The 26,844-nt window shown below is 35.1% G+C and overlaps 1 protein-coding gene and 2 long non-coding RNA genes across 5 annotated transcripts in view; 1 reads left to right on the top strand and 2 right to left on the bottom strand.

Annotated features, from left to right (window-relative positions):
- Nucleotides 1–26,007, top strand: part of LOC5572535 — a 214,087-nt gene extending 188,080 nt beyond the window's left edge. For all 3 annotated transcript variants that reach the window (XM_021842996.1, XM_021842998.1, XM_021842997.1), the window contains 3 exons: nucleotides 13,132–13,719; nucleotides 24,532–24,684; nucleotides 24,746–26,007. In XM_021842996.1, coding sequence (XP_021698688.1) covers nucleotides 13,132–13,719; nucleotides 24,532–24,684; nucleotides 24,746–24,943 — 939 coding nt within the window. In that variant the 3' untranslated portion in view covers nucleotides 24,944–26,007. The remainder of the gene's footprint in view (nucleotides 1–13,131; nucleotides 13,720–24,531; nucleotides 24,685–24,745) is intronic.
- LOC110676182 lies at nucleotides 15,468–16,106 on the bottom strand. Its single transcript, XR_002500140.1, has 2 exons — nucleotides 15,747–16,106; nucleotides 15,468–15,680 (listed from the first exon to the last, which is right to left on the bottom strand). It is a non-coding gene; the product is annotated as an uncharacterized LOC110676182 (long non-coding RNA).
- On the bottom strand, nucleotides 22,522–23,346 carry LOC110676183. The gene is made up of 2 exons (XR_002500141.1): nucleotides 23,114–23,346; nucleotides 22,522–23,056 (listed from the first exon to the last, which is right to left on the bottom strand). It is a non-coding gene; the product is annotated as an uncharacterized LOC110676183 (long non-coding RNA).
- Nucleotides 26,008–26,844: the final 837 nt, after the last annotated feature.

Raw genomic sequence — 26,844 nt, 5'->3', positions numbered from 1 at the left:
TTGCCTCGAATAGATTCATGCCTGGAGTGGTTGAACCTTCATGTAAGTGTGATAAGTGTGCCGCCAAGCTCGTTTTGTTAAAAACCGATGAGCTAGTATTGATATAAGTAGTCTCTTACAAAAGGAACATACTTCTTCTTCAAAAAAAAAACTATTGAAGACGTCAGTATTTATTTTTTACTAGAGATGATGACGAACTTTGTCTTGTCATCAAGTAGGCTGTTAAAATACGTTGTGAAACGTCCCGTACGAAATGACACTTCCGTTCACTCTCATTTTTTCGACTTTCCCGTTTAAATTTCTGTGCTTTTTATAAAAGGAACCGTGAGGTTAGTGGATACAGAAAATTCAATAGTCAACTCCATTGTTATGTTCAGCTAACCTGAATAATGTAATTCAAACTTTTTTCTGTGGATAGCAATAATATACTAATATACTTCAAATCGTAATTTGATTCGATTTTTCTGATTGTTATGTATTGAATATGAGGGACTGAAAATTTGCGCCAAGTGATCCACTTGCCCCACCAAGTTAAGTTGATTATCAATAAAAAAAAATCTATTCTTAAAACAAATGTGATGCTATTATGTATAGTAAGAATGATATTACTCTCATTCTACCCCATTCCATCAAAATACACGGTGAAGTGTATCTTGTTCATTAAATCTGTATTTATTTATGAAAATCACATATTATTCATTATGATTCATTCAATTAGAATTGAATTGTTCACCTTGTGTTAAAAAATTATCAGTATTCGATTTCAGGCAGATATACAATTAATTTTTGATTGACAGAAACCAATTTTGAAATTAATTTGCGGTTAACAAGTTTGCTTATGTTAATGTGCGTGTTGTACCAGTTTTGCAGTAGTATCAGTGTGTACGTGAGAATATAACCAAAAACAAAGCAATAATGCAAAAACATTCCAAATATTCAAGCTTTTATGCTTAACATGGACCAATGATCCACTTACCCCACTGATACACTTCCCCCACTGTACCTTACATGAACACGTCGGAACACTATAGAAACATAACTATTGAAGAATTTTCAAAGTTTGATAGCCCGTTCTCAAGCTATTCCGTGACATACAAACACCATTCCATTTTCATTTATATAGATAGAATAACTTTAAGAAAAATGAAGGCACATCAAACGAATAAGACGCAAATACTCCCAAAAGCAATGACTCTGACAAAATATTTTATTATGACATATACGAGTATACGACGATCGAACACTTTTTTTCAACGTACAGTGAAACTATTTTGCTTCGCGCCCATTGACAAATTTCATATCGCTTTAGGGGGTGGGTGAGCGTCCTAACGTTGTTATGGTTCGCAGTACCGTAGCGTGCTACAGGTATACCTCGGTTTAGTGGACATTTTGATTTCAAAATTGTCCATAAAATCGAATTGTACATAAAATCGAAGCCAAATTTTTATCTCACTTTTTGATTTCTATTCAGTTGAAACTTCATTAAAATGTATCATTATCGCCTAAAAATAAATTTTCGATACAAGGCTCAGTGTTTCAAGGTTGCCTTGAGTTAACAAATTTTTGATGAAATCAGTCCGTCATTGACGTAATGCATTCTAATACAAATTATGTATGTTTTTTTTTTCATAATAATATTGTTAAAAACCCGACAAAAAATGCTTTCAATATGGTTTACTTAACTGTTTATTCAAAGGCTCAAGCACCATCACTCATAACGGAGCCGATCGCATTTGAAATTCTATTACAATTCCTAACACAGCATAACAAAAAAAACATTCTGTATGTCTCAGGGATCAAATCATGTGTTTTCAGTAAATTTGGGGTGGTCAACATAGTCAACATGACAAAAATTATTATTGGATTGACAAACATATCATACTGAGTGACAACCAGTGTCTGCATATTTCAATATACAATCAACAACGCTGATCCTCAGTAGGATCCGCCATCGTTGATTTCTTCTTTGTGTGAATGTTTTTTGACAATACATGCACGAATCTGATAGATTAATCAAATAAAGGCATCACATTTCTGTTTGCTTACACCAATGATTTAAAATTCAGTCTTATTTTTTATATTCTATTCTCAATAGGGTAATGACTGTTTATTTTGTTCTCAAACGCTAACAGTTGACGCCAGCAGCAAAAATTACAGACAACAACCTTTCGAACATTCAGTTTCTCTTACCGGCCGCCGAGCGACGACACTGTTGTTTGTATGTCACCCACTGATCGCGCTACGCTGGATTCTCAAATTTCTCAAACTTTCAACACAAGCGCATGGAAGAATGGTAGTCAGAGAACTGTCAAAACGTATGAAAAATAATGAAAATCGTAAATTGCTTGCAATTAGGAAACTGGATCAAAAAAATAGTGATTAGAATTCAAGTGTAAAGTGAATACATAACTTTTTGTGTTTAGTTAATCTTCCGTGGTGCTTTCTTTGCTTCAGGATTTCGTTTTTACTACCATTGAAAAAGAGCCATCTATTGCCTTTTCAGTTTTGAATATCGCCCTATTCAGTACCTCTAGGTGAAATTGAATATTGCAATTACACCAACAGTGGGTGAAACTGAATGTGTGCGTGTGCTGCACTCACTCCCTTTCTCTTCGCAATCGCTCTTATCTTAAAAAAAATAGAACGAATTCAATGAGGAATTTTCAAGTTATTTTTGAAAAAGCTCTTGAAACTGTGGAAAATTTCTGAAAGGACTCGTATAAAACTCAACATAAATACCCATTTTGAGTAATTCGTACACGTGTAATTGAAAAAAATGCTATTCGTCTGGAAAAATTCGTAGAAAAACTAATTGTCGTGCTTCAAAACGAACCACTGGAATAATTTCAGCAGATTCGTCTAACAAATCCTGAAGAAAGATGCATAATCACTTAAATAATCTGTTGATAAATCCTTACTAGATTGTAAAACTTTTCCATTTTCTAGTAAATTCTGAAAAAAAAAACTCTTGGATAAATCTTTGAGCATCATAAAATCCACAAAAGAGAAATTGGAAATTTTGGGATTTTTTGGAACAATCCTAAGAATACAATAGTAACCTTAATAATTACAATTCGCACACATCACTACAGACTTAGTTGTAGCAATATTGAATTTGTGAATTGCAACATGTTAAAAGTTATCGTTTATTTACATGTCGCGGCATGGGAGGGAGAAACCGATACAAAATTTCTGCACGTCATAGTGAGCCCAAATTCTGCTGTCACGAACTGTCACTGTGAGCCGGAATCTTAAACAATGGACAAACATGATAAAAGCGCGTAATTGATCAAAACATATTTTTTTCATTTTATCAAAAGTGACCAAAATCGAATGAGAATCAATTCATATACATTCAAAAGTATTGTCACTAGGGCGTCTTTAATTCTGTTAAAAAAAGCATTGAAAGACGCATCATTTCACTTTTTCAAATGAAAATGAAAATTTAATGCACAGAAAACTGTGGCCCTTTTACAATGTTTGTCCAGAAACGTCGGAGCGGCACAACAAATGAAAACTAGCGATTTTCACCAACCCTGCCTTGATTGTCGTTGGCAAGCTGGAGTTATCTTGCAGTTTAGAAATAAGTTGTTCGATATTTCGTGTGTAGTATCTGTACCTCCCTCCCAGGTCTCGAATGCTTAAAAACGGGCTGAGGAAGTCCTACTGGAGTCTTCTTATTTTCAAATTCCTTCCCTCTTTTACACGCATTTATTTGGCATTTTGCAATGAAACAGGACCCAGCCCCTGTATAAGCATACCGTATACCCTTCACAGGTTTTAAGTTTACATAAAGCATGTTTAGAATTGGATAAACATCAAAAAATTAAATATGAAATTTTTATGTCCATAAAATCGAGGTAAAATGTACATAAATCGAAGTACATAAAATCGAGGGTCCATATAATCGAGGGTCCACTAAATCGAGGTATACCTGTATTGGCCAGGTTGGCACCCGCCAAGGGCGCCAGCCTTTAGGGGGCGCCAAAATGCGTGCCATAATTTGTAAAATTTTAGAAGAAACATATTTCATTAGGGGGTCTCTCGAAGAGACAGTTAAAAAACTCTAAACATGACAATGCAAATTATGGGACCTAGATAGTCCTAGCGAAAAACGCGCAGCTACAATGAGGGTTGTTAGTTCAAAACCTATATTCTCCTGGGCATAGAGTATATTCGTGCTTGCCACACGAAAATGGTCAATTGGCAAGTATAGCTTTCAGTGAAAACTGCGGAAGTGCTCATAAGAACACCACTTAGTTTAGTTTTATTGGAACATGACGTAAAGATTCTTTAGCAAGCTGAAATAAAACTAGTCTCTGATAAAATATTTTTGTGAAGACATTTTCTACATCCTTTCAAGTGATTTTTTTTTTGCCTTTATTGGTTGCTCATTCCAATAAACCATTCCTCTCACAAAGAACGAGTCACCATACATCCACCATTTATCTGAAAAGCAGGCTCTATCCCAGTTAAGACGTAACACCAGAAAAACAAGGTGAAAAATTAGAATTTGAAAAAAGTGTTACTCAATTGATTTTAATGAAATATTTTTGACACAAAAATTCAAGTTAAGGCGAAACAGTTCAGAAGACAAATGAAATATTGAATCAAAACTTTAAAGGCACAAATCTTTTGAAAGAAGCCGCGAACAACAGTGAAATTCTAATTTAAGTATTTTGTGCACTACTTAGCAGAAAAAAAGTTTGGTCAATTAATTTACTATTTCTTCAGTAAAGTGCCTTTAAAACGGTATTTGGGGTAAATAAATTTCGACAATAATTGAATTCTGAGCTGATTCACATTGAAGCAGTATACTGTAGCATATGTATCATGTATGTGGGACTTTGACAGAATACCATGCGAGTTTTTGACAAAATTTTAAGTAGGATTCCTAGTCCGCTTTGGAGGGCGTTTTCAAGTGATTCTGAATCGAATAGCATCTTATTCAAGAATCAGATCGAATATTCAGAACAATCCTCACAACATTCCGAATCAAGTTATTAAACAAATATTTGACATTGATATGAGAACAGTAGTGAAAAGCCTTAATACAGTTAACTCTCCCTTACTCGATATTCCGTATCTCGATATCGAGTTAGAGAACCATAGTAAAAGTTGGTTTTCATGGCTAACTCGATGGTCCCTTAGATCGCAGTTGCACTGGTTTTGTGTTCTGTTACTCGATACCTCCCTAACTCGATGGTCCCTTCAATATCGAGTAAGGGAGAGTTAACTGTACTAAGTTTTACTCTATTGGACAAGAATTTAAAAAACTTAAGCAAAAGTATATGGGTCAGCAATTGTCAACAAGCATTTCTTAGGGAATATACACTATACTGATATTTCAATAGATCCCAGTAGTCTTAACAGGAAATGTATTAGAAAATTCAATAACTTCCGGGCTATCAGATAGTCCTCCTGAGAATAAAATTTGGTATACTGTGTATGACTTCTTACAGAACTTTATCCCATCATTGAATGTCTGTATACAAAGTTTTAATAAACAGCAATATCATAATCCTTGAGAATTTTGATGAACCATTTTTACAGAAGTCGCACTAGAATTTCGTGTATTACAGGTAATATAATGCTTTCTTAATATATTTAAAAACAACTTGAGCTTCAAACAAGGGGCGCTCAAATGTGGGTTCGCCAAGGGCGCCATGAGACCACGCTACGGCTCTGATGGTTCGTACAAAAATTGTAGAGTATCAATGCAAAAAGCGTCACTAGGAGATGGGTGGGTGTCCAAAATGACCAATTTTAGCGTTATGAAGTATATGAACAAGCCCTTCAGTACATTATTTAGGTTAGTATGGAAAATATGACAAAAATCGTCCTAGATAGCGAAATTATGCCTGTTTATACTACATTAATTACAATTACTCACGAAAATAATGAAAAAAAACGCCTGTGGAAAAACCATTTTTGCATTTTTTATGAGCCATACTGTATTCATATTAAAACGGGTTATTGTAAAAGAAAAAACGCAAATTTTTTCACAAATGGAAATGGAATTCAACTAGATCAAAGTACCAAGTATAAAAGTATAATTTTGCCCCAAACATTTGGACACGCCTTACAGTGGGACGAAATAAAAAAAAGTGAGACATGTGTGTTTGTGCTGAAACTATTGGGTGTAGTGATTCGACATGTTCTACAAAGTTTTATTATTTTTAGAGTACTTCAAAAAAATTTTTTTTTTTGTTTATTGTCAAAATTGAAAACTGTCTAAGAAAACATTATAGGCGACATAATTTCAAGAAACTTTGTCGATGACGGAAAGTTCTATCTCTTACAATGACAAAGTTAGGGGGTAAATATGATAAGTACCCCTTCAAAAATCATTCTTTCTACGTAACTTTTAAAATTGATTTTCCACATTTTTCCAATGTACTAAAATGTTTAAGTTGTTGTAAAAATACATTTTTTTGCCGAAGACACCAAAGCGCTAGCTCTTCATTTTAAAGATATATGAACGCTTTTCTCGTTTTTTCGCATCAAATTTAAGTGCGCATATATTATAGAGTTGCAAGTCGTAGCAGCTAATTTTAGCATCATGATGTTCCGCAACCTATACCGTTTTCATATATGCAGAAATAATTGCGGAATCTAAAGCAGTTTGTTAAGTTAAAAATAATAAGTTTTTTCAAAAATATAATGTTATTTTTAACAACTTTTTTAAATTTTAAGTTTGTTTTTCATTTTTTTTTATTTATTTTTTTTTTTTTTGATATTTTACTGTCCACTAAGTTTTAACGAGAAGTTAAGTTTTAAAGTTTTAAAGTTTTTTGTTAATTTTTTTGTTAGTTTTCGGTGTATCTGACAACATTTTTAAGAGATATTCAAATTTAAAATGGATTGTATTTCCATTATTGGGTTTCACGTACAGGAAAGGCAGCGCTGATAAATATGTGGAAGCTGCTATTCGATTGAGAATCAGAACGACTATTAAAGTGTGGAAGATTTGATAGCTATCATTGTATCCGTTTAGATACGTATCATAGCGGTGTCTATCATGTTGATATCCAAGGTTTGAAAAATGACAAAATGAGCCAAAAAAATATGTAGTGTAAGGAAAAAACTGAGTATTAAAGGATTAATACTACCGTTGTGGGTATATTTTTATGAACTTATAGGTCTAATAGCATTCGATATACTTAAAAAAATCCAGTGCATTGCACTAAGAAGACATATTTTCCTCAAAAGTAATTTCAAATTTAAACTAGATAAGTACAAATTATATATTTCACTTTCATTTGAAACATGGAAAAAGTAAAATTTCAAAGCAAAGTACCAGATAAAAAAATAATTAAACAACATAATTTATTTATTTACGATAATTTTATTATCGTTATTATCAATCAAACTACTATGGATCCCACTTGATCCCATAATCATTTCTACATATATGAAAACGATATAGGTTGCGGAAAAGTAGTATTCTAAAATTAGCTGATACTACTTGTAACTCTACAAAATTTGCAATCTTTAATTTGATGTAATAAGGAGAAAAAGTGTTTGTTAATCCTCTAAATAAAGAGATACAGAGATAGCACTTTGGTGTCTGGAAAAACTGTGCATTTTAACAGCACCTTATGCATTAAACAGAAACTGTTCAAAATAGAATATAAAACAAAATAAAAAAATGAGTAAATAATTCGAAACAAAAAATCATTAATTTATTTGAAAAAAAGTTGTCATTGTCAACTTAATAAACTGCTTTGAGTCCCGCTAGATTCCGCAATTATTTCTGCATATATAAAAATGGTATAGGTTGCGGAACAGCATGATGCTAAAAATTGCTGCTACTACTTGCAACTCTACAAGCACATCAATTTGATGTGTAAATATGTATGAGAAAAGTTATGTTTCTACCAGAAGTGAGATTTTTGGCAGTGTCCAAACGAAGTACTCCAAAAATAATGAAAGTTTGTAGAACATGTCGAAACGCTATACCCAATAGTTTCAGTAAAAACACACATGTCCCACTTTTTTGATTTCACTATGGGCCACTCACGATGTGCGCATCACGATAGCAATTTGTTTGATGGTTTATATGGAAAAACTGTTTTTCTGTATTATTAGTTTTAGGTGTTTATTTTTTAAATTCTTAACACAAAATACGATAAGATGTTAAAACTTAAAATGTACTTGGGAGACGAAAGAAATGCAGGTGCTAAAATGTCTCTAAAAAAGTTAAAGTCCTGTAAAGGAAGTCGTTTGTGCAGAAAATGAGCTAATTATCACTTATTCATTCAATTTTCAAAGCAAGTAAATTTTCAAATTTGAAATTCCATCGATTTTTTCATATTGATAATAAGCATACAAGTCGGTGAACTTGCATGGAAGTTGACTAAAGTTGACAATAAATCATCAATAATCCAATGCATGAGTTCACTGGTTGACGTTTAAGCGGTGCCGTGTTATTTATGTGGCCATGGCAAGTGTGAATTCGGCTCCGCCCAAACGTCAAATTAGTAAAGCCGTGCATAGGTCCATATCCAATACCTACATATCTGAAAATCCTGACGTGCTATGATATTTTTTAAAAACGACTCTCGTTTGATTGATCTGTTTCCATGCATACATTATAACCCAAGTAGAGTGTCCATTTCCCGACCATTTTACTCGTCTCGGGATTCGGGACAAAAATCTATGCTTGTCCCGGGAAATCCCGGGATCCCGGGATTTATCAAATTTTCAATAAAACTAGCATTTCGGTTGAAATGGAAGTACTAATTTAACAATACATTTTTTTTTTCAATGAAATAAACAGTAATGTTACTTTTTAAAACAATAGGTTAATTAATTAATTAATTAATAGCAAATCACATATAAGATAAGATTTTCTTATTCTGACGAAGTAACCTAACAAAAATCAAAACTTAGCTTGACTCACTACGGGTTTGCTATGGATTTTATTCAAATTCTATATTACACCTATGAATAGAAGTATGGCAAAAACTTAAGTCATAATTTTAAAACAATTTATTTCAAACATTTGAGAAGTCATAAAAACTTTAGAACAAAACAAATGATTAAAGATCATTGAAGGTATTGTAGATCATGCTAAAAGTTAATTACAGAAAATTATTGACTGAAGTTTAATGTCGTGAATCGCAAGTCAGTCACATCTGCATGTTGGTCAAAAATGAGTTGATATCGAGTTTTTATTATATCTTTAATGATCTTTCAGCTGCACTAACGAAAAATCACTTTTTCTTCAATTAGGGAAAACACCAAGTTGAATTGTCCCATAATGAAAAGTAAACGCATGTCCCACTGCCAGGGCTGGTAGTAAGTCACTTTTTAGTGACTTGGTCACTTTTTTCGACCTAGTCACTTAAAAGTCACTATTTCCAACAAAAAGTCACTAAAGTCACTTTTTTCAAGAAAATGGTCACTTAAGTCACTTTTTTCGATAATGATAATGATAATGATAATTAAATTTAATTTTCTGGGCTGGGTTAGCTTTTCAAACACAAACAGAAAGAAATAGATATTTGTTATTATATAAGTAGACAACTATAGTGAATTTGGTAATCAAAGCGTTCAGATTCTTGAGTCAATACTCAAGAAAAATAGGAAATCCCGGCTAACTTTCTGGATGAATTCAAGTCAATATTCTGTAGACATTCCCAACAGAAAATGTAAAAATTTTCTGGGAAAAGTTTTGGAGAAGATTCTGGCAAAACTTAGAAAGCAACTTTGGGATGTAATTTTTGTCCGAAATATTTTATAAACTTTTCCAAATACACGACCAATATCTGATCTGAGCTTTAGAAGAAATCCTAGACCAGCTTTCTGGAAAAGCATTCTAAAAAATCTCCCCCGAAGATAAGCCAGAGACGGCTAGGAATTACATCCAAAAAAATCTGATTTTGTCAGAAACTCGTCCAGGACTTCAATAGCTAATACTTATTTTGCTGGAAATCATTTCAGAAATTACATTTGAAATTCCAACAAATCAACAATACATATTCCAACCATTAACCCTTGACCTTGACACTGTTTTTTTACACGACTCAACTAAAACTATTTCTTTACAAAAACACGTTTCTATAATAAATTGTTGAACATTGTTTGGAGATAATAATTAATCAATAGTGATATCAGTGGCGATTACCTAACGTCAAATCAACCTGTTCATTAATTTCAGCAACAAATATACGATTCCCATCGGCTATTGTTTGCTTTATAATCTAAGTATGCAACATTAGTAATTTTTCAGGTCGTAAATCAAATAAAACATGGGGTTACGAGCCGCCACTGAGTGATGATCATTTTCTGTAATTCATTTATTGATACGTTCAGTTGAAATATAGATATTTGAAGTACGCGTGGAATCATATTCTAATTCTTTATGCACAATTTTGTCTACAACCAACCATTTTTCCTCGATTTATTCCACAGATTAGTTAAGAAATGCTTCAAGTAATTCATTTTACATCTCTACTTCAAAATCTACAATGAATTTTCACCAGAATGTTCCTCATGAACAGGAATTTTGCTAAAAATTCTATCACGAGTTCGTTCACCAGAGTTCATGTAGGTATTTAATTTTATTTGTTTAATTTTTCGACTGAAATCAGAAAACTCTTCTTTGTTCAGAATTTTGAAGATATTCCGATGTTCCTTAGGGGGACCGACATTCCCTCATATAAAATATCTTTGGCCACCATTTTGTTTTTAGCCAATTAATCAAAAAAATAAAATATGGGCTGTGCAATGTTAGATAATGAGGAGTTACACTGAAAAAAATCATGTTAATCGATTGAATCGTCTCCAAGAAAACTGAAATTAGAATATGTTTTTTTTTTTAAGTTTTCAAGATCCTACTTCGGCCTGAGTGGTACTACAAGCATAAATGCTCATATCTCAAAAACAGTTGCACCAAATCGTGTTATATTTTCATAACAGACTCTCATCAAAGTGTTTCGAAAAATTAACAATCAAACACGAGAAAAAAAAATCTGTTGCCTTAAATATTAATGTGGGCTATGGCTACGTGTCGGTACTCCAAGGAATTTGGGAATATCTCCGGCTTCAGACGACCAATGAATAAAATGGACGCATATTATAAAAATAGAAATGTTTTTTTGAGAATTTGCGAAAAAATTGTGCAAAAATATTTAAAAACATAACACTTATCGCGATGTGAATATTTTTTGTTGTAAAAAAACTAATATGACTAACACTTGTAGTTTTCAAGTCACTTTTTGGTCACTTTTCTGATTATTTTGGTCACTAAAGTCACTATTATTTTGCTGGCTGACTACTACCAGCCCTGCACTGCAGATTTTTGCATCGTGTAACACAAAAATGAATCGTTATTTGGTCATCTTTATATTTTTCTTGGAAAGATAACGGAATGAAAAGCAAATTATGAAAGTTTCATTCAGATCGAAACATGTTCCAATCTTCTGAAATTTTTTGAATATTTGTATGGAAAACGAGATTGAAAACTTCGCAGTCAATTTTTTCAATGCCTACTTTTTGCAGATGATACTGACTTGCGATTTGCGGCAGATTATGTGTACTTTTAAATTTGTTATCTCAGCATATGCTTATAAAAACGGCTAATGTTGAAAAGAAAAGCATTAAAACTTTGCAACTAGACACATAAAAATATGCTTTTCTTACTTGGTAAATTGATTTTTTCATAAAAATAATAACTCGTTTATTCCCTTTTTCCATTATGCTTTTCTACTTTATCAAACAAGGTTGATAGTGAGGAAAAATGTCATTGTTTTTCATTGGAATTTAGTAGTTTTCATCAAATTCTACATACATTTCGGGAATCCCGGGATTCCCGGGATGTCAGAATTAAAATCTCGGGAAACGGGAAATCCCGAAACTTGTCGAATCCCGGGATTTCTTGTCCCGGGATGTCCCGGGATGGACACTCTAAACCCAAGTCATTTGGATCATGTCACGTGAAATAAATTCGCTCGTACTGCAGCTTACTAAACGAAAACGGATCAAAAAGGGACACCAATCCAAACTGGTTTATTACTCGTGCCTGGTTACTAGTAGGAATATATAGTACGAGTTTGGACCCCAGTATGTTGAAGGGCTTAAATTTTCAATATATAGTCGCCAAGAGCATATGAACAAGGGTGTACGCATAACTCTGCATGCAAGAAAAGTGGCCACGCTTTAAATCGTGCTGACATTTCCATGCAAAACCGGCCTTGTGGTTCAATCGTGATCTTGATTAAAAGTATGGGCTTGAACATGATGGATTAGTCTAGGCGTGGTGGACTATTATTAACACATGAAAAGTAATTCAATAAATCATGCCCGGAAAGACGCTATGAAGTACTTTATCTATTAAAAACAGATCTCTATGATGATAAAAATTCGTGAGTTACATGAAGCTAAGAGAACATCCAATTAGTATTAATCTTCTTCTTCTTTTCTCTGGCGTTACGTCCCAACTAGGATAGAGCCTGCTTCTCAGCTAAGTGTTCTTATTAGCACTTCCACGGTTATTAAATAAGAGCTTTCTTCACCAATTGACCATTTTTGCATGTGTAGTTGAGAAAATTTTCTTTACGAAAAGTTCTTTGACCGGTGGGAATCAAACCCACGACCCTCAGCCTTGTCTTGCTGAATAGCAACGCGTTCACCGCTATGGCTATCTAAGCCCACATATTCATCATCAATCATCTTTGGATACACTGACACTTAACCAGATTAGGTACTTATAGATTGTTGACTGGTCATTCGTTTGAATAACGGTTCGGAACGCCCCTGGCTAGTTCTTCAAATCAAATTTATTCCCATTTTTTGCCATTTCATCGGCCCCACTCAAACGGTTTCGCCAATTCTTAGCTCTCTAGTGGTTTCTTCCCATTAGCGGTGGCCCATTTCACTATATAAATGCAAGATGACGACTCGCAATAGTCATCATAAGTTAAACGATGTGATTCTCCAGCTATTAAAGTAGGGTTTGAATGGCTTCCAGAACACGTATCGTTTGCCTAGCTAGCGAAAATATGCTTATGTCATCGGTCAGATTTAAATACAGCTTCGAAAATGCTCATGTCCATTGCTGGCTCTGTTCTAGGTCAATCGGCAATTAGATAATGATTTCTTTATTCTCCATTTGTTCCATTCCAGGATGACGGAGGAATTGAGTTCTTCAACACGATTGTCCTACAGCCACATCTGAAGCTGGTTACGGATTTGGGCCGTGGATACCACGTTCGATGCCGCTATAAGAGCCGCGAGGCAGCGATGAAACCTGTGAAATCACGGGACGATAATCGACCACTGGCGCTCACGAGTGCCGAGGGAACCGATCGACGAGATTACGGCAGATCCATGGATAAAGATCATCCAGTGCAGGAGGAAGAGGTTAAACCCATGCCTGCTTGTCATATGAAAATCTTTACCGGAGAAAAGTTGGCGGAAAACGTTAAGATTGGAGATCCACTCACTTTGGTCATCAACATCGATAAACAGGACACTTACGGTCTACACGTAACCGACTGTTTGGTTCGCGATGGTCTTGGCTGGGGAGAGCAAAGACTGATTAGCGACGATGGCTGCCCATTGGACAGCGAAATCTTGGGACCGTTTGAGTACACCGAGGAGCAGACCAAGGCAACGGTGACATTCCCGGCGCATAAGTTCCCATACACCAATTCCGTGTACTACCAGTGTAATGTGAAACTTTGCGCCCTGGACGATCCTGACTGTCATAAGGTACGTAAGCGATTGAAATTGAAGACTAACTTTAAGTTTAAAGTATGCATGGAGCCTTAAGGCCGCACGGGACGTCATTATAATCACTCTATCCATTTGAGAAAGCAAATCTCAAGCACCACACCATTTATTGATGTTAGATATTTATCATATGATTCTATATATGTAGTGCACAACCCATTTAATTTTCAGCTTCATCGGTTCGCTAAAACTCGAGATTTGCTTCTGCAATGTTTTAGTGAAGGTATGTTTCAAGAATGGTTCCTTTAGTGGTGCATACCATTGATTTCTTATGAGACCCTCCACTTAGGGTACTCTGATGCACCATTATAGGTACAAAGGAGCACAAATTTAAAGCAAAATAATTGATTTAAATATTTTACGGTTGAATTTCATAAACATTTTTCAATTACAGGTCGGACTCGATTATCCGGGATTCGATTATCCAGAATTTTAGACTCGATTATCCGGAATTTGTTTTTTGATGTTCTTGTTTTTCAATTTTATGCATAAATCTGAGATAATTTCGTATTGCAATATACAATATGAACGGTTTTGCAGTTTTGAACGGATTTAAGAAGGGAGGTTTGAATTTTTTTTTTTGTTTTTTTTTGTGTATGCTGATCAAACCTTTTTTTCTTGTCAAGACCCCTACTGTTCCTAGAAAAAATTTCTAGCTACGCCATCGCATCATATAAATAAAATAACAAAAAAAAAGGTAATATTTAAGTTCTTTAATCGAAGATTTCAATTTTTTTCTAAGTGATTCGATTATTCGGAGTGAAAGAAAAATCGAAACTCCGGATAATCGAGTCCAATCTGTACTTGTATCATTTTTGCATCGTACATCATAGAAAATATCACATAATCATTTATTAGTGTGAAACATGCCAAAACACACTTCCTCCACTAAGGAAGCGTTTGCCTTAGTTTTACAAGGGCTGTACGGAAATTTATTAGTATTGTATAAAACTAACATTCATTGATTGCCCTTAACAAAACATAAATTAATCCAATCATCAATTGCTACTCAGTTCACGTTTTCACGACCTAATAACGAAAATTGCCGACGCATACGAAATTTCAACTAACATCTCAGGCGAAAAAGAATAATCTCCACCAAAATCACACCAAAAAGGAGTCAAAAACGATGAATTTTAGTGAAATCAAACTTGTTTGTCATCTATATCCAGCATATCTCAACCAGTCATGGCTATAGTGGTTCCTTGTTTGGCCATTTGTAAATTCTACAAAACCTTCACATTTTGAATGTTTTAACATCCAGATGTAATTGTTATCAAACAGCTTAAATATACAGAATGGTTGAACAATTTGAAATAATTATATTATCACGTATGGCGAAATAGGGAACCAGTATGTCCATAACTGCTACACATATCCTAGTATGTTTCGTATAGCTATGATGTGTCAAGAACTTATAAAAGCGCCAACACGAACGTATTTTGATGGAAGATGCTTATTGGATGGAAAATCAAGACCAGTTTAGTCCAAAATCACAGGGAAAATGTATATTTAAGTTTTAACAATTTCACATCATAATCTTTTTTTCATCGGTTCACCTATTAAAGAGTATTCGCTTTGAACTACAAATAATAGGTATTTATCACTCTTGTGCTCTAGAATGTAAATGGGTACTAAAACCCCATTTTTTCATGAGCGATGCGGAAGATTGAGATTAAGGAATTAAAAAAGCTCAATAAAATACAAAAAATATTAAACAGAGATAAAACTGTTCACAACGTATTGCATTTTTTACCACATTTTAGCATTGTAATAATTCATCCAAGTAATTCTCATTGAGTTTGTCCACACGGACTTTTCGAGCTGCTCCCAACATCTTTCCGGAAAACGGATGTCGAATGGAATGGAGAAATGTCCGCAGAACATACAAAGTATCGCTGGAATCGCTGCAGCTAATTATCTTCGCGGTTGTTTGAAATCTGCAAGAAGAAAACTCATTCTTATGAGAATCAGTTTACCAGAAACAGAACAATTATATTACTTACGTGACGAAAAACTGTAGTTTCCCCAGCTCAAGCTCTCCAACAACAATCAAGGCAGGCTTTGGGAAAATAGCTAGTTATCTTTAGTTGTGTACCTTCGATCTTCCTAGGCAAACACAAGGGCCACAGGTTTCTATGCATTTAATTTTAATTTTAATTGGAAAAGTGTGAAAAGACGCGTATTTCAATACATTTTATTCAATCAAACTAAAAGGTGTTACATTGCTTTTGGGTGTGCAGGAGTCGATTTTGATCCGATTGTTTTCAACTGTGATGAAATTTTTTGATCAGTTACGCGCTTTTATCATGTTTGTCCATTGATTGAGATCTGGGCTCGCAGTGACAGTTCGTGACAGCAGAATCTCGGCTCACATTGACGTACCGTAAAACGGGGTAACTTTGATAGTTTTTTCGAAGAAAACTTGAATATTTATGCAAGCTATTTCAAAGAATTATAATTTATATTTTTAAAACAAGTACTGGCATCCTAGCTATCGATTGCAGTCGAAAGATTGCCAAAAGATTGATTATGAATGGATGATATAATTTTTCATATAATCGAAAGTTGACTTTCTGTGTTGGGGTAACTTTGATAATGGAGTATGAGTCGAACAAAATTGAATGAATAACGAACATTTGTAGGGCATTGCATACCTCAAGGCGTTTAACGTTATATGGAAATTTTTGACTTAGATTACAAAAATGCTCCCAGTTTGTGAAAATGCTCTTCGCTAAGAGATTTGAGACTGTAATCAAGTTCTATGATAACTAGGCTGTCAAAAATAAGTAGCCAACTATTCAAAACTACACCAGATAGTGATCGTAGAACAGATTGTTTGTAAGCGTTTCGAAAATGCTAAAATTGTGTCAATTTTTAATATTCGTATAAAAAGCCTCAAATGTTCTTGATTCAAATGAAAACCACTCTTAGATGAAGTGTCATACTAATATTATTTAGTTTTGCATTCGTTTTGCTTAACTGATTAACAGAAATTATGATATTTCGTTTAGTATGTGGTGGGTTACGCACTATCAAAGTTACCCGCATTATCAAAGATACCCCGTTTTACGGTACATAAATTTTGTATCGGTTTCTCCCTTCCAGTTCAGGACACATATGAGTGAAGATAGTCAAGCCGATTGTTTAATTATCGGAGCTCTCGAATTTATTCGACGATTACGCTTGAAATTTGAATCGATTCAAAAACATCGATTCTAATAATTCGATTAAATCCATGAATAAGTTCGATATATTCAATTTTAATCGAATCAGTGGTCAATTTGATCTGGTCAAATTTGCCCTACGCTAGTTTGCGACCTATACATACGATTTTGGAGCCTTTTTATATGAAAATCCGCAAATTGCACAGTATTGTTTTAGGTCGAAAATTAGTGTGCCGTGGACCGCCCCTAAATCTGCGCACTTCAACCAAAATCCAACAAAATTTGGTAAAATAATTAAATTTTCGTTCAAAATTAATTTTCCATAACTACAATAGTAATCAAAAAGTACGCGAAAAATTTTCTCGACAAATTTACGTTTATCACTTAAATAAAAACTAAAATGGCTTTGAAAATATTGAAAGACTTCCAAATTAACTGCTCGATAGCAAAAATGATAAGGGCTCATTCACAAATTTCATAACGCTAAGCCGGTGGGTGGGTGTCCTTAAGATGTTACAGCTCATACAAAATTCGAAAACTGTTCATACAAAATGCGTTTTGAGGGAGTGGGAGGTTGTCAAAAATTATCATTTTAGGCGTTATGAAATTTATGAATAAACCCCAAGGGAGTACCTTATCACAAGTAGTTTAAAGCAAATTAAAAAAATCTATATCACAGATTTTTAGTACGTAGCAGGCATTACAATCTCATCTAAACAAAGAGATCATAATATCTGGATTGAGAAAAGATATTATCAGGTCCGTCACACTCGGGCTCAGATTGGGTACCACTTCTAGTACTGCATTTGGTCCCTCGGTAGTACAAAAGGTACCCAAGTTTGACAGATCGCAGTACACTTTGAACGGCATTCTAGATTACCTTAGGAGCCATAAAATTTTGGGCAACTGCAAGGAACATGGGGGTCTTTAATTTGTCTTTGATATTATCTTCAATCCTAGAGCTCATTGAAATGATTTTCATCTTGTGCATAACTTCTCATCTTGATAACTTTTGGGTAATATGATCAAATTTTTGTTCCAAACTGAATTCTAATGTTTGTTGAAGTAATATTGCTGTGTGCGTTTGAAATGCAAATATCAAATGCGGGAACACCAAATGTGGTAAGATTTTTCACAATAAATGCGATGTCAAAGATATATATTTCTTGCTAGGGCGGCTGTGACTTATATAATTGTTACTAGGAAAGGACACCTTGTTTTGTGTTACCGCATTTGAAGGACGTTTAGTCAACATTTGCATCTCAAATGCGAACAGCAATATTAGATTATAATCACTTGGAGATACATAGTTTTGTGAAAACGATAACATTTTCTGATTGCAGAAAAAGTAATTTCTTCTATTGAATGATAAACTATCCCATACGTGTAATGACAAAATTGAAAACGAAAAAAGCTGGTAAAAAAGAGCAAAAATTACCTGCGTTCGGCTATCGATGTTTATTGAAAGAAAATGGAGTACAGCCTATTTGGATTTTTTTTTTTTGCGACGTTTCAGTGGTCATATACACATTGGTTGTAGTAGAATGCAGGATCTTTTTTGCACAGCAACAGCGCGATGGTTTGGGCAATCAAGGAAAATCAAATGAGCAAGATTCAAATTACATAATTTTAATTTATTCCAATATATTTTAATGTTATGTTATAATACTTAATATTTAACAGTGTTCTGTGTTAAGAGGTTAATATACACCTAACTTATTTAACTAAAATCTATTTCTAGCAAATCAAACAATCTACCATTACCCTTCAGAATCATTATGTCGTTTAAAATTTATCTACCAATTCTTGTCCTCGAGTACGTTAAAATGAGTTTCAACGCGCTGAACAATCTCTCGACACAAACTTGACAACATGGCAAAGCTAACACAGTATGTGCAATGTGTGGGTCATCACACCTTTTCCTGTTCCAGTATTCCACTGGAGTTGCAACATCTGGTAGAAATTGACAGTGATTTGGATTGCCATTAAACATTGATCGATTTGGATTGCCATTAGACATCGATCTTGATATTGTATTAAGTTGATCCTTTTGGGAATGTCGTTCAGCCGTGTGTTGGGAGGACCATATTTTTCAGTGAACAGCTGGTCCATTTTTGAAAGTTTTGGAATTAGTTTGGATCTTGATTCTACTGACTGAGCATTATTATATTAAACGAATTCAGAATATGTTCCTATAAAAAGAAAAAACATTAAAATAAAATTTGGTAAAAAAAAATGATTAATATACCTGTGCCCTTTCCTTCTCTTCCCTGAGAAGGAGAACCATTGAAATTATATCTTGAATCAAAGTAAATGGCGGCAACTATGGCATCATTTTCCTTGAGCTTCACCTCCCTTTTCTTTACGGCTGCGAGTAGATTGTTAGCCATTTTCTGGTTATGCTTTTCTTCCAATTCCAACTTCATTTCTGATTATGCCCAGAAAAAATCTCCAACGGTCAGCTGTTCACTTTGTATACGGTCTGTGCAACCACTCGCTGGCTCAAATGCTTCAACAAACTGCTCAACGAAATACCAATCTTCTTCAATCAACTGGTATTTTATTTCCGTTGATGTCAGACTATCTGACAGCAAACTGTAAAATTCTTTATATTTCAAGAGCGGCTTCAACATTCTGTATATACCTGACCAACGTCCCGAGGAGGAAAGAATAACTCGGATTCCGTCATCAGCCGAATCATTCTTCCGCTGCTACAAACAACACCTCTTTACTCCACAACAATATTCACTCAACTCAACCAAATCTCATTTTTTCCAGCACACTCCCAGCTGCATGGTGTCGAACTGTCACTCATGCACGCTGAGATGATCTTATGCAATAACGTGTTTATATTAGCCTTCTTAGAGCACGCTCAAATAATTGTATTTGAACAAACCTGTTATATTCATTTCCATCTACAAACTCTAAATCCTACACACACCACAATAAGGTATTTTTCAGTTATCAATACCTCATTCTGGTACTATAATGGTATTTGAAAAAAATGTTTAAAGCAATTAAAAATACTTCATTTTGGTATTCGATAGCTATTGAGGACTGCTGGAAGTTTTCAAATAATGTTGAAAAATTTCACTTTTATATGAAAATCCGTCAAGTATTATTTAAGTATTACAATACCTGGTCTAATTATCAGCTTGGTATTTTTAGAATATGCAGAAGGTACCCTCAAATGATTTTCTATTTACCTCTTATGCAGGGCTCATTCAGGTTGTAAGTATTGGAAATTATCTGGTATGGAATACCTCAATTTGGTATTCAGTAGTTATTTTCTTCTGCTCGGGGTGTCACATTATCCAGGTTTGGTTGAGATACTTTATGAATTTCATAAAATTTTTGATATTTCACAAACATGGTTTTCTTCAAAAAAAACTTCTGTTCAGATTTTCGGAATAGGGTTTCATGGCATCCGTGTATATGCACCACAGGACTGTACATCTAAAACATTCGACTCTATGATCTTGGTCACGATTTCTTCATTTGCATCTGAATCCAATTAAATATCTGATTTGTCATCTGTTTCCTGCTCATTACAGCGACTGATTTCATTTCTGTCAATAATGGAACAATTCAACCTTATCAACGAGTTGTTTGTATTTAAATCGTTTAACCAAAATCGTCAAATTCAAGGGCTTGTTCATGACTTCAATTTTTGACCGTCCGCTTCATATTGGCTGCATTGCCAACGGTAATGGCATACGAGTTATCAACACTCTGTCCAAACTGCTCCATCAAAGACTTCGTTGCTTCCGCTAGCATGTCTGTCGTGTGGGATTCATTAGCTTCGATGCAACCTAGCACACGATTATGAATTTTACCGTTCTCTGCAAATTGTGCGGTCGTTCCTAAAGGGCTACGTCCTTGGCATGTTGCTGCATCCAACTGGTAGCAAACCAATCATCCTTTCAGTTCCAATTTAGCGACATTCCGTGACGTCACAATGACGCTAAACCAACCCGGGAGCATCATGACAGCTGCAGTACAACGTCAGTGTACCGAAAAATTTTGGTCCGTGGTACTGTCAAATTCAATGAAATCATGGAGTGTGCTCAAAATAGGGCGTAAACTAGAATTATGCTTGATGGACATAAAAAAAGTTTTACAATTTTTGTTTGGCATTTGTAATATCATTGTAACCGAGTGATCACCAAATAGCGATTCTCTGAAAGGATTTGTACGGTCATCAGGAAGATTTTGTATGGCCCACGAGCGAGTTTTGAATAGTGGTGTGACGTAGTCCGCATGCTGTAAGTTGCTTATAGTAGCTGATTGTTTACGAAATTATTGTTTGACCGCTTGTCAATTCAAAGCAAGACGAATTGGTTAGAGATCGTTCAAATATTACGTAACACAACAAGGGGAGGAAAGGGGTGTTTTGTAGTGTTACGGTCCATACAATAAATTGAAATTTTCCTTACAAAATCTAACTTTAGGGAGGGAGGGGGTTTAAATAGGCAAATTTTGTCGTCACATAATATTTGAATCATTTCTTAGATATTTACGATGATCATTAATTTATGGGAAATTGACTGTAGTTATAAGCTTGAAATCAATCTGAGATCATATCCAGCTTTTAACTCGTACATTTTCTTTTGCGGATTTGAACACTTTTTTACTCATACTGACCACCAGATGTCTGAGTTTCAATCAGATAAGCTTATTGGGTGAACTATCCAGCTTTTTAGTAGCTCTAATATCAGTCCTAGAATTTTGACACTTGACCGAAACACGTGGGGAGCATTAAAAAGCGTGACCCGCTAAAGTGTCAAAATTCTTGAACGGAGTAAATTTATCACACCGGTGGACAAGTCAATTGACCGGACCTAAGCCACACGTCAATTTCGTTGGATCCCTACCAGAAAGTAAACTAACTTTTGGCAGCCATAGCCGCTGTTAAAAAGCTGGATAGTTCATCCAATCCACGGTCTTCTTTTCTTGTCGATTTTTTTTTACGATCTAAATATGTTTACATAAAATGACATCCGCACCAACACGAATGTTCACCGGATGGACAATGCGTGGATGAATGTGCAACGAAATCGTTTATTTTTCTGTATACATCGCCCGCAGTAAAGGTTTTTTTTTCGTCATCGTATATTAGTTCATAGGCTTATTTAATGGTGGTGAGTATGAGAAAAAGTGTTCTAATCCACATAGAAATATAAAAATAAAAAAATTATCACTTTTCGACTTGACTCGATCTCAAATAAAAAGACAAGGACACCGTCTTCAGGCTGCACGGACTGTAACTTAACACTAGACAATGGACAAGAATGCTCCAGTGGCACAGCCGAGAAACATTCCTGACGAAAAGTTTCAATGGCTGAATCGGGAATCGATCCCACACCCCATGACACGATGAGCTGAAATGCCTGACGACACTCACCGCACGGCCACGAGGCCAACAATATTTTATTTTATTTTATGTTACGGCCAGCGCTTTCTTTTGAGGGCATAAGAGCGATCCACAAAATCAGTTAGGCTGTATTATAAGTAATTTATTATGGATTACTTTCTAGCAAAACGAAGCACTAACAGTTCATTTAATCTATTCGCCGAACGAATTGGTGCGCTCCCAAGTTCATTCGGTGCTTAAACTTGGTGATTTTATTAAATTTATTTCCATTGGCAGACGAAAATATCAGACTCGCCCTTATTTCATTTCATTCTATTCGTTGTTTTGCACCCGTCAACAACGTAACAAAATTTCGATCTGCCATAGTGAAAAATTGTGCCGGCAGCGGTGGATGGCCCCATTGTTTACGTTGCAAGTAGGTACGTGAAAATTGCGTTATCTGTCACTTCGCGGGGGGGTTGCGCTAAACATGCCGTTCGTCATGGCAAGGATGTCGGATAAGCCAGGGACATCGAGATTGCGGAATGATAGTTTCCCTACCATAACCATCTTGGTGATGTTTTTCAAATAGGCGTCCTTGCTCATTTTGCCTTGTATTTTACTAAAAAGCTCTGCTGGCTACTTCGTGGGATTCAAACTACACTGGAGCGCTTCATCTCGGTGCTTGAGGAAGAGGTGCCGTTTCAAATTTCCGACATGTCCTGCGGCAATGTTCACAGGAAGGTTCTGCGCAGCAAACGAACCCTGCTTCCACTCCAGTAAAGTGCTGTAAAACCTATGAATTAACTGAAATTATAACTGATATTATTTTAAATATGTAGTTATTACTCACTTTTGATCTACGATCTCCGATTGGTTTTCTTTTCCGTTGGGAGTCGGAAGCCATTTTGATCTTTTTCGACCGGTGTCACTGTACGATCTGTTTTTTTTTCTTAACGAATGTCTACCACGCAGATTGCTGAGTCGGAAAAGATTGTATCTAGTATCAAGGCTCCCCCAAATCTACGCGACTTTTTACGGCGACAGCGACAAATAATCGTCGTGATTTCGTTGTTGAGTCGCTGCAAGCACTCTTCTATGGAACCATCTTGACTGACACGACGCGAATCGCGTCGCTGTGGCTTACACGCGCTCATCAAACAGTGCATGCAGCGAAAGAACAGCGAAATCGCGACGATTTTTTGTCGCTGTCGCCGTAAAAAGTCGCTTAGATCTGGGGAGCCTTCAAATGAGCCAAATATTGTTATTGAAAATCCATCAAAGAGCTCCAAAATCATATGGACCTATGCACGGATTCACTATCTGACGTTTGAGCGGTGCCGTGTTATTTACGTGACCATGGCAACGAGTGAATTCGGAACCGTTCAAACTTCAAATTAGTGAACTCGTGCATCGGTCCATTAGATTATTCGATCCTTATCTTTCTCAGATGATCAATTGATGAGATAAAATGCAATGCCTGGTACGTAGGCACAAGTTTATGCAGTATGCCACCTATTTTTTTCACTTTCTTATTCTTCTTAAGTAAGTAAGTAGTAACCCATTGACCCATAACGCGGGTAGATCACCTTTTCGTGGTGCGTTATGGGGTAAAGATCTACCAATGAACCCTAGTCCTGACTGCTTCAAACGTAGAGGATGCTATAGTAATCAAAGGAATACAGTACTGACCCGATTTTGTCAGCCCCCGATTTTGTCTGCCCCCGATTTTGTCTACCCCCGATTTTATCAGCTTTTTGACCCGATTTTGTCAGCCTATTTTAAATTTGTCATGCACGAATGGGCGTGACAAATTTAAAGTCCTTGTTACATTTTCAACTTTTTTAAAAGTGACAAGTCTAAATAGCCTTGAGACAAGGAAAAAAATGAGTCGAAAACAACAGTTCGTTTTCTGATTTTTTATTTATTTAGTTCTCTAGTTTGAAGAAGTAAGGACTAGGATTATGATGCATGGACAATATCGGTGTCGTTTCTTTACTTTAGCAAGGGATCCGATTTTGACTGATAAAGGGGCGCACAGTCCTTATGGGGCCTTCACGGTATTTATTTCCTTTTTAAGCCTTTTTGTCACAACACGTTAATATTTTCCATATATCTCAAGTTAAAAGTTGATTTACCGTTTCTATTCATTTGTCCTACCGTAACCTCATTAAGATCAAGGTCAGATCTGAGAAAGTAATCTTTTCATTAAGCCTTCCATCACCTCGAAGGTCTGAGTTGTAAAAGATGCTAACACATACTTTCTTTTAGACTCCCACGTGTACCGGCAGAAGCATCAAACGATCAAAGCGGCAAACGGATGACGAAGGTCTCCCGGCGACTATTGAAGTATTCTCTGGTTTGTACGTCAATGAGAACGCTGAAGTTCTGAACGATGATGCCGATTCAGTGTTCAAAGAGAAGGTAAGAAACTCTTTCGTTGAAGCTTGAGATATACTCAAACGAATATCCAACATATTTTTAGACGCCGGATGACGCCATTTGTGTATCCCAGAGAAGTTTTGCCGTTGCCATTGCCATTGCTGGCCTCTGTCTGATGCTGGCCGTCGTTCTCGCCGTGATGTGTATCGTAGCCCGGCGCAGTGGCAAGACCATCTCCAACTCGGGAAGCTCGATCTACAGCGGTCCTTACACCAACACTGCCTTCTCGCATAGCAGCTAAAACGGAAACTACAAAACGATTGAAACAATAGCCGGTATGCGTGTGTGCGTGAGAACAAAACCAAGTGTGATAGGATATTTTATTAGACGTGGAACTTCGAGTACTAGGACGTGTGACTACTGTGATTCTTCCCTTTTTTAAAAACAACTAACGAAACAACGATTCACTTTTAGTAACACAAAGCAAATCGTGAAAAAATCGTGCACAAATTTCATAGCGTAACCGTGCCAACTAGTGAAAATAGGTACTTTTAAAACTAGGAAACCTCACTTTATTGGTAAAAGAAAACTGCAAGACATCTTCGAGAGTATTATATCCCAAGGTTGGAGTGAAACTTTAACAAGTTATCTATAAACTTTGCTACTCAAATAAACTTTTAAATATTTCTGGACAACACATTATTTAAAAAGTTCCTTACCATCAGGTTGTCCACAAATATTGCAGAGGCCAATCAACAAGGCTCCACTGTGACATGAATTGAAGAAATCTAAAATATTTTGTATTTCTTCATTCCATGTACAATCTTTGGTGTCAGACCTCTGTTTGTTAATGTTTAACTACTTTCAATCTTATTATTAGAAAAAAATCTCCGTCCAATTGTTATACATTTGCACAAGAACTGTCCAAGCTAAGTCAGGTGATGGGTGTTTCTTCTTCGGTCCTTACTGAACTATCCACCTCTTCCTCTAATATAAGTTGATTTGAATGAATTGTAGTTTTAATTTTTAATCTCTAAATAAGCAACGAACAATACACAAAGAACGAATCGTTTGTACGCCAAGAACTTTGATACGACCAAATATTTTCAACGAAATATAGATAAAATGAGGACTACAATCAATGGATGCATAGTTCTAGAGGAGCATAAGATAATATTTTTTTGTATCTCAGTTTGACGTAAAAAACATAAGTTACACTAAAATTTAAAATCAATCAAGTGAAACATAACAACGATGAAAACATCGTACTGATACCCGCACAATTCAACTTAATAGAAAGAAAATTGAAAATTTGTAACTGTAAACAAAAGCAAACGAATTTAATAAAATCAATTCGGTTAAAAACATGTTCTATCGTAGTTTTAATGCAATTGAAATTTCTTCGATGTCCCCCCAAACCTCAACTAATTTTTTTTGACGTTTAAACTTTTATTCTTCTTCTTTCTGGCATTATGTACCAACTGGATAAAAAACCTGTTTCTCAGCTTAGTGTTTTATCAGTAGATACACATTTATCACCTGAGAACTTTCTTTCTCAATTGGGTTGTTTAAATGTTTCTCGTTTAAATGTTTCTGAATCTACGTTAAGAAATATGAACCATAATCCAGTTTTGACAAATTCCATGTCAAATCGGTCAGTCACAGAACTCGACCATCTTCGACTTGGATTTTTGGTATGGTGGAATAAGTGTTTTCCTTAGAAAAATAGATCATTTGATTCAAGTGTAACTTTTGAAAATGGCCTATAAAATTTTGCATGCTACTTATTTGAAAAATTCTAACTCCGAAACTGTTGATTTTAGAGAAAAATGTATTATGAAGGAGTTGTAGTGAACCGTTAGGACTATAAGAAAAAAATATACACTGGAAAAATATTTTATTAATTTTAATAAAAAAATCAAAAATAAAACATTCACAAAAACCCCATTTGTAAAAAAATTTCACAAAAACCCCATTTGTATTATTTTTTTTTTATTTACACCATATAATCTTGATATGAAGCAGTTTTTTGGGACAAAGTTTCATGATGGAAAAAAAAATTCAATAAAACAAAAAAAAAATCAATAAAACAAAAAAAAAATTCAATAAAACAGTTTTTTTCTGAGAACAACTTTTGGTCGATATTCAAAATTTTGATTGTTTGTTAAAAATAAATACGTTCTGATGATACAGTAAGCATCT

This window comes from Aedes aegypti, chromosome 2 (assembly GCF_002204515.2).
Source record: "Aedes aegypti strain LVP_AGWG chromosome 2, AaegL5.0 Primary Assembly, whole genome shotgun sequence".
NCBI lineage: Eukaryota > Metazoa > Arthropoda > Insecta > Diptera > Culicidae > Aedes > Aedes aegypti.
Note: the sequence above shows the minus strand (reverse complement) of the source record. Positions and strands in the feature narration are given on the sequence as shown.